Below are 14,762 nucleotides of genomic sequence, written 5' to 3'. Positions count from 1 at the left end.
CATACAGAAATGTGCTTCGTCTAAAATTTAATTATTTGGACACCATAAGGGCATGTTTGGCATAATCCAAATACAGTATTTCAGTAAATGAACCTCATACCAACTATCCCACTGTGATGGAGCTAAGTCAAGATGCTCTCAATAATGCAGTGGTAAAAGTTCGTCAGGATCTGGGGGATAGGTGAACTTTTTTTAGTCTTCTCAGAAAGTAAAGATGCTGTTGCACCTTCTGAACAAGAGTTGAGGTGTTCAGCTGCCAAGACAGATCCTTAGAGATGTGGGCACCCAGGAACTTAAAGCTTGAGACACAATCTACTTCAGACCCGTTGATGTAGATAGGAGAGTGTCTGCTGCTGTTAGATTTCTGGAAGTCCACGATAAGCTCTTTGGTCTTTGTGGCATTAAGGGTGAAGTTGTTCATGGAACACCATTCTGACAGGCTTTGGATCTCCTCCCTGTAGGCCGATTCATCGTTGTTGCTTATTCGGCCAACAACTGTGGTATTATCTGCATATTTGATGAAGATGGTGGAGTTATGAGGGTTGAGGATATGTGATTACCCAAACTTACAGACTGAGTTCTATTTGTTAAGATGTCCATAATCCATCTGTCTATGGATGTGCAGATACCCAGGTCACTGAGCTTAGGGATCAGTTTACTAGGGATGACTGTATTAAAAGCAGAACTGAAGTCAATGAACAACATCCAAATGTATGTATTGTTATTGTAGGTGAGAACTAGATGAATAGCAGTGGAAATGGCATCCTCTGTTAACCTATTCAGGTGGTAGGCAAACTGGTTTGGGTCCATTGTAGGTGGGAGACATGCTATGAGGTGACTTAGAACCAGCTTCTCAAAGCATTGCATAACAAAGGGGGTGATTGCAACAGGGTGGAAATCGTTCAGGCACCTCACAGAAGAATGCTTGGACACCTGTATGATGGTTGTAGTCTTCAGACATGTGGGAACAGTGGCCTGGGCCAGTGACAGGTTGAAAATGTCAGTGAAGACTTATAGCAGTTGGTCAGCACAAGTCCTGATCACACGTCTGGGTATGCCATCAGGACCAGCTGACTTACGTGGATCTACTCTGCTCAGTGCTGAGTGTACCTCTGTTGTGGAGAGTGATATTGAATGATTGGCTGTGGAGGAGTCAGCATTTCTGGTGTGGTGTATGACACCTTGGTCAAAGCGAGCAAAGAAGTGGTTGAGCTCGTCAGGGAGGAAGGCATTGCTGGTAGGTAGAGGTTTGAGGTATTGTAGGTTTGTGGTCAGTGATGGTCTGGATGCCTTTCCACATGCGTCTGGTGTTGGAATCACAGTGGAAGTGGAAGTGCTCCTCAATGCCCAGTTTATGTGCATGCTTGGCTTTCCTAATGCCCTTTTCAGGTTGGCCCTGGCTCTGCTGTAGTCCTCTTCATCGCCGGATTTAAAAGCAGCATTTCTTGCTTTCAGCAAAAGGCAAACCTCAGAGTTCATCCATGGCTTCTGATTAGGAAAGTGTTTCACATGTTTGACAATGGTGAAGGTGTCAGTACACATGTTGATGTGGTCCAGTACAGATGACGTATAGGTGTTGATGTCTGTCTGTGCGCTTGAGGTAGCCTGTGAGGCAAACATGCTCCAGTCAGTGTCTAGTAGCTGTTGCTGTACTGTAATTGTCAATAGTTCGATTGAAGAGGGCAGAGAGGATCTTGGCTCCTTGGCAGCTGGGGATTTTCCATGCTTCGGTGGGAATGTCATCACGGCCAGTGGCCTTTCCGTTCTTCATCTTCTTTAAGGTTTATTCAACTTCTTTGGTGGTTATCGGCAAGACGGGTCCAAGGGTCGGATCGGCGCTTTGGATCGGTGGATGGTTGAATTCTCTGTTGCTGATTTTGGCAAAGTATTCGCTCCAGGAGCTCAAGATGGCGGGCGAGCTTTTGACTTGGCCGATGTCCTAGGTGGCTCAGTAATGGGTGCTGGCCAGTCGATATATCTTCTTTTCCCCTTCGGGCATGTCCAACTCTGTGTAGAACCAGTCATAATGGGCCACATTTGCTGCCGCCAATGCTCATTTCGCCGTGGAGATCGTGGAGTGCAGGACTGGAACCATGCTTTGAGCACCTTCTTCTTCGCCTTGACCGACGCTTGCACTTCTTTGTTCCAAAACCAGATTTGCTTATGGAGAAATCTTCCCAAGGACAGTGGCCACCACTTTGTGGACTCGTCTCACCGCTTTGTCCCAGTTGGCCAATGCTGGCTCATCCATGTCCACATCCAATTTGCGTTGCGCAGCAGCTGTTGGTGTAGGTGATGAGCTGGCTTGGCCTCTTCCTGAAGAAGGTATTGATCACCACCAGGTCGTGGGCTTCAGCGCACCTCAAGATGCACTTGCTGTCGTCATTTCTGTCGCCATACCCATTTCCACCATGGCAAGTGTATCCATCTCTAACCGATCCAACGTGTCCATTTAGATCACCACCAATCACAATGTATTCTTCGGGACCCACGGTTCAGAGGTGGGCGTCCAAGCTCTCCCAGAAAACGTCCTTCTCGTTATCGGGGCAGCCGGTCTTCGGAGCATAGGCAGAGATGATTCTAAGGGTCGTTGCACCCGATTCAATCTTGATGGCCATGAGCTGGTCAGAAATTCGGTGGACTTCAGTGACATTGGTTTGCTGCTTCCCGATCCCAATGTCATTGCGGTTGTTGCTGGTGCCGTTGTAATAAAGAATAAAAAAATCTCCTTGGCCTTCGCTCCTTTCCATTTGGTTTCTTGGAAGCACGTGATGTCGATTCTCAGCTTTTTTCAGTCATTGTTCCAACATTTACGTCACAAAACGTATTTGGACTTGCTTCTTTAGCCCGCTCCTTCCATTGGCAGGGAGCCCACGCACATTTCTATATGTGATCATGAATATATATATATAATATATATATATAAATAATGAGAATAAGTATGTGGAAACCCTCAAAACCCTCACTTAGATGAGCTCGACATAAGATTCCAAAACCATGGGCATTAATATGGAGAGGTGCTTCCTGTACAGCTATAATAGACTACACTACTCTTCCAGGATGACATTCTACAAGACTTTGGAGCAAGTCTGTTAGTATTTGTGTCCATTCAGTCCAGAATACTTGTGAGGTCAGGCACTAAAGTTGTATAAGATAGTCTGGCTAATTCATCCCAAAGGTGTTTAATGGGGTTGAGGTTAGGGCCATTGGAGTCCCAGTTCCTGTTGATACAACTGTCTAAAAAATCTTTTATATTTCATATTCTAAAAAAAACCCAACAGAAACAGCACATAATCTTTGTAGATTATGGTGTGATCACTGACTCCAGTCTCCAATCTAGGATGTATTCCCAGACACAAAGTTTCCAGGATAGGATCAGTGTGCATTGCAACCTCAGCAGGATAAAGCAGTTCCTGAAGATGAATGAATGAATAAATCATTCAACTTATGGAATATCTTTCAGAAGAATGGTGTTTCTCTGCTAGTACAGTTCCAGAGACTTTTGGAACCCATGGAAAGGCACATTAAACCTGTTCTGGAGACTCTTGATGGACACACTATTTTTAAACTAATTATTAAGTAAACCTTAACTATACAAAGAGAGGGATACAGCATAAGATACATGTGGCAATAGTAAAAAAAAAAAAAAAAAAAAAAAAGAGGAAATGAAATCATACTAAAGATCAGTGTAGATGTGGTGATCCCACAAACATAAATGACACAGACTATCTGCTCACATCTACAAAGGGACTACTAGTGAGTTGGCAGACAAACTCAGCACCAAACATTTTACCAAGGCTGATTCAAGGTATGTAAGGTATTACTTTATACTACAGTAATATTTTTCCTCATTGTTTGTCTGCATTTAAGCTTACAGGAAATCTTACAGCAACTTCATAGTAACTTTATAGTAAGATTCTGATTTTATATTAATTGTTTAATTAAGAAGTGCCTTTCTCTCACTTCTCCTCATCTAAGAATAGAAAGCCCTGAACCTTTACAATTGGGCCTGTGAGCTAAGCTTTTATGATTAAGCATGTGAAATGTAAAATTGCTTTTAAAACATCAACATTTAGAATAAACCTTTAAAGACCATAAATGACAATGGAATTATAATTTTAGGAACATTAAATAGTTCATTATGTATTTTAACTGTGTCTCAAAATTTAACCTAACATTGGAATGTAATTATGGGTCTGGAGATAAGACTAGTGTAATAGTTGCAGTGTGTGTGTTAAGGGACTTAATAAATACCACAGACGTTATGTCAAGCTCTTCATCAATAGCTTTCTCCTCTTTATTTTTTATTTTCAATTACCTCGACCCAAGAGGTCACAGCCACTTCATTCTTCCACAGCCCAACTTTTTTCCTTTTTCTAAAACTCTTCTCATGAAAAAAGGCCTTTGGAACCTTACTATTAAAATAAAAGATCCTGAATAAATACAGAATATTGTCAACAAAAACATAGAATGTTCTTACATTTCACTTTTAAACTATCTGAAAAAAGCTGTCCTGTACTGTTTCAGGTTTATTCTAATACAGCAGCTTTGCATTGCTCTTTTCAGGAAGCTCTGTAAAATGAACTGTAGTTATGTGTAACTGTAGTGTGTTCATATAGTTCTTCTTAAAGAACAGTTTCTTTTTAGCCACACTTCCATAAAGTTCTCAGTTATGTCGAGCTTTAAAATGGTTGTTTAGTGCATCTTCACCCCACTTTCAGCCACTGTACTCTATAACACCATCAGGTCTAACTGTGGCTTCCCTCACCAGTCTCTGCATAGCTATTGTGAGACACCCATGACTTATTGTGGTGCAAATGTAATTTTGCACCTTATTCCTAATTTATTAAATCCAATTACCTTACTTTTAACCTCTGAAGATTACCCCTCAGTCTTTATATCACTTAAAGACAATTCAACTGAGGTGTTTTTTGTTCTGTTTTAATCTTGTAGGCCACTCAATATAACTGGGAGCCTAAATACTTGCAAGTTTTTGATTGCCTTGAAATACTTGCTGATCAGTTTAATTATTTTTGACGTTAAGCAAACGTGAGTTGGCATTAAAATTACAGACAGAATAATATTTGTATTTATCATTTGTTATGCAGAATAATCTGACAAATTCCACAGGGAATAAGTCAATGACTTTGCAAACCTCTGTATATCATATGTCATTGCTATGTTTGGCAGGAGGCTAATCAAAGAGGACCATGAACAGCAGCAGCTGTAACAGTTCATTTCAAAGAGAACTGTTAGCTCCTATCTACAGTGTGGAGATGTGTGTGGCACTGGTGGGGAACATACTGGCACTGTGGCTGCTTGTGAATAAGGAGAAGAAGAAATGGCACATGGGAGTGGTGTTCTCCTGCAACCTGATCATCAGCGACATCTTTTACGCCCTCAGTCTCCCACTTCTTATTGACTACTATTCAAAAGGACGGGTCTGGATATTTGATAATGCACTCTGCAAAATACAGCGCTTTCTCTTCACCTGTAACCTCTACGTCAGCATTTACTTCATCATGTGCATCAGTGTTCATCGATACCTGGCCATTGTTTGTCCAATCTTCACACACAAACACATTCGACCGAAACATGCCAAGATCGTCAGTCTGTTCGTCTGGATCTTTGTGGCAATCATTTCATCCCCATTCCTCTACTTTTCAGGTTTGAAGCACAGGAAATGTTTCTTATTTGCAGATAATAGCAGTCCTACTTACAGGGTGTTTATGGCTGTCATGGGTTGTTTGGTCCCATTTGTTGTTACTTTTGCATCATATTTTGGTTTAATAATGGCTGTTAAAAATGCAAATATCACCCCACTGCAGAAGAAAAAAGTGGCCCTGATTGTGGGTTTAGGCTGCCTCCTGTACGCCGTGTCTTTTGTCCCCTATCACATTCTGCAAATATGGAATTTTAAACTGTGGGCAGAAAATAAATTTAATTGTTATGTGCGTAATGGATACCAAGTGTCAAAAGCATTAGCCTGCCTGAACATGTGTCTTCATCCCATCCTGTACATGGCTGTGTTTGACAGCATCAGGGCAGTGTGCTGCAGAAGGACAGCAAATTAATCCAACTTGTGAAATCATCAGTTGGACTTATTATTAAAAAACAGCTCCTTAAAGTATCCAGAATTTGTGGGGGGTTTTTTTGTTCTTAATGCGTTTAATCACACAGTTTCCTTAAGGACCCAGTGTGGCACTGTCTATAAGTCCATTAAGACTGTCAAGCCGAAGCTGAACTTAAATCTATTACCATGTTAAATTGCAAAGACAGTACATTACCCTCTTGCGTCACACTTGCGTATTTTCCAGCGTTTTAAATATCATGAAACAATAGGATTTTCTTTTTAAACATGTTAAATGTTGAAGAAAGATCAGAACATTTTGAGTGCTTACCAAGTCAAAACTGGGTTACTTTTTACCAACCTCAATGCTACTGCTGGGTGTAAAATTATCCTCCAATAGTGTGACAATGAAACGACCCAGACAGCAGAGTTGATGTGGTTAGAAACTGACCCATTTCATCAACTAGACCACGATATGGAGTGAAGGATGTAGTAGACGGACTATAAACAGTTTTGAACTCACATTTGTTTTTGTAAGGTGCATAAAAGTGTTAATTGTAGTGCAGTTGTAATATACAGAATACATAATGTAAAAATTTTTACTGAAGGTTAGAAAAGAATGTTAAATAAATGCATTGAATATAACATGCAGGCTTTTTTCATGTTTTAACTGCATTTAACTTATTTTTTAAACATCTTTGTAGCAAAGTTATAGGAGCAATCATTAGCTGAGATAATACAACAGAGTCTTCAGTAACTGGATACAGCCTTGTAGTGTTACACAGGAAAATCTACTCACTTGTGGGCATCCGGCTCAGAAACTGAGAACAGACTGTGTAACAGTAATACTGTTGAGTAATTCAGCACTTCCTTAATTTACATACGTGATATTTTAAAGATATGGTTAGTATTTATATTGATGTTATAACAATAATTAAAAATAATGTTATACTGTATATCAGTAATTATGAGTCCAAGTTCTTATTTTGATTCATACTTTACACACTGCCTAAAGAAGCATACTGTTTTGTTTTAAATAATAATATAGGATTAATCTAAGTAAGGAATAAACACGTTGGGATTTGGTGTGAGATGTTATGGTTAACACTGTGGGTCTTAAAAAAGTAAAAGTGAAAAGAATATATTCTACATTTAAAATATTTATAGTTGTGGAACAATTATCAACCATAATCAAATACTATTATCAGTCTTACTATTTACATCTTTAAATTAAAAAATATTATGGCCAACAATTTGTGGACACCTGACCATTACACTCATGTGATCACGTGTGTGTGTGTGTGTGTTTTAGGCTTGTTGTGTGGATCAGTCTTTGTCAACTATGAGATTAGTTTTCAAATAGTCTATAACGTTAAATATGCTTCTATACCAATAAAATATTATAAAAGAATTTTTTGTTTTAAATGTACAGCACTAAATAAATATGAGGATTTTGTTTCACTTCTCCTTATCCAAACAGACAAACGTCAGTCCTAAGTCACTGCAGTTGGGTCAAACTGTGTGATTTATCATGTTGGTTGCCTCATACCAAGGTACTCTTGTAATCCAGCTATTTCTACATCATATGGTATGCGGTTAAACTTTATTACTGAGGAGGCTAGGTTATAATTAATAATGACATTATAGTACTCTTTTGCACAACTCTAAGCCGCATTCATTCTTGAAACACAGACCAGATTGCATATACTATAAGTTCCGTTAAACTCAAATAGGTTTTGCATAAAGGGATATTTTTTGTAATATGTGTGTATGTGTGCATATATATATATATATATATATATATATATATATATATATATATATATATATATATATATATATATATATATATATGTATATATACATATATGCACTACCAGTCAAAAGTTTGGACACAATGCTTTTTGTTTAGGGATTTATTTTCTACATTATAGAATACTGGAAATTTCAAAACTATGAAATAACACACACACATGTACTTAAGTAATCCATATGTAACAACACAAAACAGTCAGATGTTATTTTAAGACACGAAGGTCAGGTGTTCTGGAATAGTTCTTGTAAGAACAGTATTGTCCAGTGCATTTGCAAAACCCATCAAGCACCATGATGAAACTGGCTCACATGAAGACCATCCCAGTAAAGCAAGACCAAAACTTACCTCTGCTGCAGAGGAGAAGTTCATTTAGAGTGACCAGCCTCAGAAATCACCAATTAACAGCACCTCAGATTAGAGCCGTTATGAAGACTTTACAGAGCATCAGTAGCAGACATATCTCAATATCAACTGTTCAGACAAGATTATTGTGTATTTCGGCCGCCTTCAGCATTGTTTTACAATGTAGAAAGAAATAAACATCAGGAAAGACCATGGAATTAGAAAATGTGTCCAAACTTTTGACTGGTAGTGTATATATATATATATACTGCTCAGGCATAACATGGCACATGACCACCTACCTAATATTGTGTTGGTCCCCCTTTTGCAGCTAAAACAGCCCTGACCCGTCATACACTGTGTATTCTGACACATTTCTATCAGAACTTCAGCAATTTGAGCAACAGTAGCTCATCTGTTGGATCAGATCACACGGGCCAGCCTTCGCTCCCCACGTGCATCAGTGTCGCTGTCGCTGGTTCACCACTGTTCCTTCCTTGGACCACTTTTGATAGATACTGACCACTGCAGACCAGGAACACCCCACAAGAGCTGGGAGAGCAAGAGTTTTGGAGATGCTCTGATCCAGTGGTCCAATGGCATATATATATATATATATATATATATATATATATATATATACACACTATATTGCCAAAAGTATTCGCTCACCTGCCTTGACTCGCATATGAACTTAAGTGACATCCCATTCCTAATCCATAGGGTTCAATATGACGTCGGTCCACCCTTTGCAGCTATAACAGCTTCAACTCTTCTGGGAAGGCTGTCCACAAGGTTTAGGAGTGTGTTTATGGGAATTTTTGACCATTCTTCCAGAAGAGCATTTGTGAGGTCACACACTGATGTTGGACGAGAAGGTCTGGCTCTCAGTCTCCGCTATAATTCATCCCAAAGGTGTTCGATCGGGTTGAGGTCAGGACTCTGTGCAGGCCAGTCAAGTTCCTCCACACCAGACTCTGTCATCCATGTCTTTATGGACCTTGCTTTGTGCACTGGTGCACAGTCATGTTGGAAGAGGAAGGGGCCAGCTCCAAACTGTTCCCACAAAGTTGGGAGCATGGAATTGTCCAAAATGTCTTGGTATGCTGAAGCATTCAGAGTTCCTTTCACTGGAACTAAGGGGCCAAGCCCAGCTCCTGAAAAACAACCCCACACCATAATCCCCCCTCCACCAAACTTTACACTTGGCACAATGCAGTCAGACAAGTACCGTTCTCCTGGCAACCGCCACACCCAGACTCGTCCATCAGATTGCCAGATGGAGAAGTGCGATTCGTCACTCCAGAGAACGCGTCTCCACTGCTCTAGAGTCCAGTGGCGGCGTGCTTTACACCACTGCATCCGACGCTTTGCATTGCACTTGGTGATGTATGGCTTGGATGCAGCTGCTCGGCCATGGAAACCCATTCCATGAAGCTCTCTGCGCACTGTTCTTGAGCTAATCTGAAGGCCACATGAAGTTTGGAGGCCTGTAGCGATTGACTCTGCAGAAAGTTGGCGATCTCTTCTCACTATGCGCCTCAGCATCCGCTGACCCCGCTCCATCAGTTTACGTGGCCTACCACTTCGTGGCTGAGTTGCTGTCGTTCCCAAACACTTCCACGTTCTTATAATACAGCTGACAGTTGACTGTGGAATATTTAGGAGCGAGGAAATTTCACGACTGGATTTGTTGCACAGGTGGCATCCTATCACAGTTCCACGCTGGAATTCACTGAGCTCCTGAGAGCGACCCATTCTTTCACAAATGTTTGTAAAAACAGTCTGCATGCCTAGGTGTTTGATTTTATACACCTGTGGCCATGGAAGTGATTGGAACACCTGATTCTGATTATTTGGATGGGTGAGCGAATACTTTTGGCAATATAGTGTATATAGGGTGGTAGAAATTTATGAAATCTCTAAAACTTAATTTCCTATCACATGCCTACAACAACGTGGTCTAAAGCAAATGTCAATTTTGAAAATAAAATGCAAAAAAGTATTGAACTTGAGACATACATCATGCTGCCATCTACTGAACTTATATGTGTATGTATGCATGTGTGTGTGTGTGTGTGTGTGTGTGCAAGTGTTATATATATGTACACAGTATGATAAAAATTTATGGGGCACCTAAGTATGCATGTATGTATGTATGAACACTGTATGTACACTGTATGATCAAAAGTATGTGGACACCTGGCCACCTCACCTAGATGAGCTCTTTGGACATAAGAATCTAAAACCATGGCCATTAATATGAAGAGAGGTGCCTCCTGTATAGCTCTAATAGACTACACTCATCCAGGAAGACATTCTACTAGATTTTGGAGCATGTCTGTTGATATTTGTGCCCATTTAGTCCAGAATACTTGTGAGGGCAGGCACTAATGTTGGATCAGATGGTCTGGCTAATTCATCGTAGAGGTGTTTAATAAGGGGTTGAGGTCAGGGCTCTGTGTAGGCCATTGGAGTTCCAGTTAGAGTGGATTCAACTGTCTAAAAAATCTTCCATATTTCATATTCTTAAATAAAACAAGAGAAACAGCACATAATCTTTGTAGATATATCTAGTAGTATTTCTGATTGGTCTTTCAGTTCCTTCATGTGTAGACTTTGGTCTGATCACTGACTCCAGTCTCCAATCCAGGATGCAGTCCCAGACACAGTATTTCCAGGATAGGTTCAGAGTTTACTGCAACCTCAGCAGGATAAAGCAGTTCCTGAAGATGAATAAATGAATAAATCATTTAACTTATGGAATATCTTTCAGAAGAATGGTGTTTCTCTGCTAGTACAGTTCTAGAGACTTTTGGAACCCATGCAAAGGCACATTAAACCTGTTCTGGAGATTCTTGATGGACACTATTTTTTAAACTAATTATTAAGTAAACCTTAACTATATAAAGAGAGGCATACAGCATAAGATACAAGTTGCAGTAGTAAAAAAAAAAAGAGGAAATGAAATGGTACTAAAGATCAGTGTAGATGTGGTGATCTCACAAACATAAAAATAGATGACACAGGCTCACATCTGCAAAGAGACTACTAGTGAGTTGGCACACAAACTCAACATTTTACCAAGGCAGATTCAAGGTATGTAAGGTATTACTTTATACTACAGTAATATTTTTCCTCATTGTTTGTCTGCATTTAAGCTTACAGGAAATCTTATAGTAACTTTAAGGTTTTGTTTTTGTTCCCTTATTTTGTACATATTACAATTTTCTTCTACACTCAATAACAGTAATGCAATAAATTGTAGAATTAATAACAGATCTGATTCTGATTTTTTATTATTTGTTTAACTTGATTAATTGATCTAATTGCCTTTCTTGCACTTCTCCTTTTCTAAGAAGAGAAAGGTCAGCCTTGAACCTCTACAGTTGGTCATTCTTTTGTGATTAAGCATGTCTGTTGCTCATCAGCTATAATTAGCCTGCTTCATATTCAATATTCTTGTAAAACAGCTATTTCAACATCATTTGATGTTTGTTTAAACTCCATTTCCGAGACATTTATTTCTAGGTTCAACAATATACAGTAGATAGATGTGGTTATTTGTTCTTTACAGTTCTGCTGCAGTGGTCAAAGCCTTCTTCCGCATTCGTTTTTTTGACCACAGTAGCACTACTACAGCAAAATTGCAATCATAGCAGACCAGATGGCAAGTGCAACTTATATAATACACATATAGTTTTGCATGAGACTATTCTCAAAAGAATAGTTTTGCAAAAAAGTCTCTGTATCTCAATTTTAGTTCAAGAAGCTCAAGACTACATGTTAGCATCATGGAACTGAATGGCCAAAGCGTTATTTTCCTTATCTGACATAGCATTTGTATTTGGCTATCGAAATATTACAAATTACCCTAACATGTAAGAATAAAGAATATAGTTGTGGTGTGTGTGTGTGTGTGTGTGTGTGTGTGTGTGTGTGTTAATACCACGGACACTACCATGGATGTCAAGCAGCTCTTCATTACTTTTCTCTTCTTTATTTTATTTTTTTTTCCAATTACCTCGACCCAAGAGATCACCTGAAATTAAAAGTCCTTCAGAATCTTCCCATTGATATAAAACACCTTAAATAAATACAATATAAATACAAAATATATGTAATTAACAAAACATAGAATATTCTTACATTTCACTCTTACGACTTTATTCTAATACAGCTTCTTTGCATTGCTCTTTTCAGGAGGCTCAGTAAAATGAACAGAAGCAGCTGTAACAGCACATTTACAAAGGAGCTGTTAGCTCCTATCTACGGTGTGGAGATGTGTGTGGCACTGGTGGGGAACATAGTGGCACTGTGGCTGCTTGTGAATAAGGAGAAGAAGAAATGGCATATGGGAGTGGTGTTCTCCTGCAACCTGATCATCAGCGACATCTTTTATGCCCTCACTCTCCCTCTTCTTATTGACTACTATTCACGAAGAGGGGACTGGATATTTGGTGAAGCTCTCTGCAAAATAGAGCACTTTCTCTTCACCTGTAACCTCTACGTCAGCATTTACTTCATCATGTGCATCAGCGTTCATCGATACCTGGCTATTGTTCATCCTATCTTCACACGCAAATACATTAGCCCAAAACATGCTAAGATCATCAGCCTGTTCGTCTGGATCTTTGTGGCAAGCATTTCATCCCCAATCTTCTATTATTCAGGTCTGAAGCAGACCAGATGTTACTTATTTGCAAAGCTAGGCAAATCAAACATGTCTAACCCTAGGGTGTTTATGGCTGCTTTGGGTTGTTTGGTCCCTTTTGTAGTTACGTTTGCATCATATTTTGGTGTAATAATGGCTGTTTTTAAAAATGCAAATATCACCCCACTGCAGAAGAAAAAAGTGGCCCTGATTGTGGGTTTAGTCTGTGTCCTATATGCAGTGTCTTTTGTCCCCTATCACATTCTGCAAATATGGCACTTTAAACTGAGGCAAAATAATAAGACTAATTGTTCTGTGCGTAATGGATACCAAGTGTCAAAGGCATTAGCCTGCCTGAACATGTGTCTTCATCCCATCCTGTACATGGCTGTGTTTGACAGCATCAGGGCATTGTGCTGCAGATGGAAATCAAACTTATCAAACGTAGAAATCACAGGAGAACAATCATTTAAAGACCTTGAATTAAAATCCTAAGTCTGAGGTTTCACAACATTTTGTTTTGATTTGGATGTATGTTTGAGGTCATTATCCAGTTGAAATTTTCATCTCTGGCCAAATCTTATGCTTCTGCATCTTATGCATCTTATGATTCCTTTTTTTTCTTTGTTAAGTCCAGGGCTTGTATTTAGTATTTTTGTTATATTTGTTTTATTATAGGTTATTTGTTATATTTTTTTGTTATATTTTGTTATTTGTTATGTTTTTTGTTATTTTTCTGTACCTTTAAATTCGGGTATTTAGTATTTTTTGTTATATTCCTATGAAATTTTATTTCTTACCTTATTACCTGTGCTTGTGGATATTGCTGGAAGCAGCAAATGTCCCATTGGGATCTATCTATCTATCTATCTATCTATCTATCTATCTATCTATCTATCTATCTATCTATCTATCTATCTATCTATCTATCTATCTATCTATCTATCTATCTATCTATCTATCTATCTGTCTGTCTGTCTGTCTGTCTGTTCAGTTTTGACTTAAAATAGGTTGTATTGATGTGAAACTGCCACTGAGGTAAAAAGCTGTATCTTATGTTTTCTGCAAATATAAATATATGAATTAATCAATTCAGTCTTTGTTCTTGACATATATATACATGAATATACGTGGGGGCCGTGTGGCTTGAGCCACTGCCCATTTGCCTTTACAGGCCGAGGTGCCCTTAGAGAATGCTAAAGATTTTCGACTCCACTCCGGGTTTTACTTTTCTTGCTCGCTCCCAAGCAGCCGCAATCTCTCACAGTCGCTCGACGCACTCCGCTCCGCTATTTCTCAGTCAGTCCCAAGCAGTCAGTCACACAGTCACTTGATTCGCCCAGTCCACAGGTATATAAAATACGAAAATTGTTTTAAAAGTATTATTTTGATACACTGTTTATAGTTCTGTTGGTAATGAATTGTTTTTGTTCTTGGTCTTTTGTTAGTGCAGTTAGTTACAGTGTTACGAAATATTCACATCTTTAGAAGGTCCAATAAAATTATTATTGGACGCGATCTGATTTAATAAGAACATAAACAATATATGCCATTTATTGTACACTTTGCAGAAAAATGACAATGCCTTCTCAAAAAAGAAGGCAGAGACAGAGAGAGAAAGAGAGAAGAGACACTGCTAAAGGCAGTGTAACCTTGCATAGCTGGTTTCAGACCTCCAGCAAGCCAGCAGGTCAATTGTTTTCCAAAACATTTAGCAAGCAATTTGTCACACTTTTTTCACAATTCTTGTGAAGTATGGTTCTCATAATTTATCATTATAAATGTAATTATAAACGTGTTGCATATAGCATAGCTGTGTGTGCCTGCATGTGTGTGTGTTGTATAGCAGTAAAGTAGTATCAGTAATAATGAAATTGCAT

The 14,762-nt window shown here is 39.0% G+C and overlaps 2 protein-coding genes across 2 annotated transcripts; both read left to right on the top strand.

Moving 5' to 3' along the window:
* The first annotated feature begins 3,713 nt into the window (after window positions 1–3,713).
* On the top strand, window positions 3,714–6,941 carry LOC131345234 (P2Y purinoceptor 11-like). The gene is made up of 2 exons (XM_058378039.1): window positions 3,714–3,808; window positions 5,191–6,941. The coding sequence occupies exon 2, from the start codon at window positions 5,211–5,213 to the stop codon at window positions 6,072–6,074; it is 864 nt and encodes a 287-aa protein (XP_058234022.1). The 5' UTR covers window positions 3,714–3,808; window positions 5,191–5,210; the 3' UTR covers window positions 6,075–6,941.
* A 5,480-nt stretch (window positions 6,942–12,421) lies between these two features.
* Window positions 12,422–13,480, top strand: LOC131345352 (P2Y purinoceptor 11-like). The gene has a single exon (XM_058378199.1). The coding sequence runs from the start codon at window positions 12,445–12,447 to the stop codon at window positions 13,375–13,377; it is 933 nt and encodes a 310-aa protein (XP_058234182.1). The 5' UTR covers window positions 12,422–12,444; the 3' UTR covers window positions 13,378–13,480.
* Window positions 13,481–14,762: the final 1,282 nt, after the last annotated feature.

The sequence above is a fragment of the Hemibagrus wyckioides genome, linkage group LG24 (genome assembly GCF_019097595.1).
Source record: "Hemibagrus wyckioides isolate EC202008001 linkage group LG24, SWU_Hwy_1.0, whole genome shotgun sequence".
Taxonomy (NCBI): domain Eukaryota; kingdom Metazoa; phylum Chordata; class Actinopteri; order Siluriformes; family Bagridae; genus Hemibagrus; species Hemibagrus wyckioides.
The sequence above is the reverse complement of the archived record's forward strand: the minus strand, read 5'-3'. Positions and strand labels throughout refer to the sequence as shown.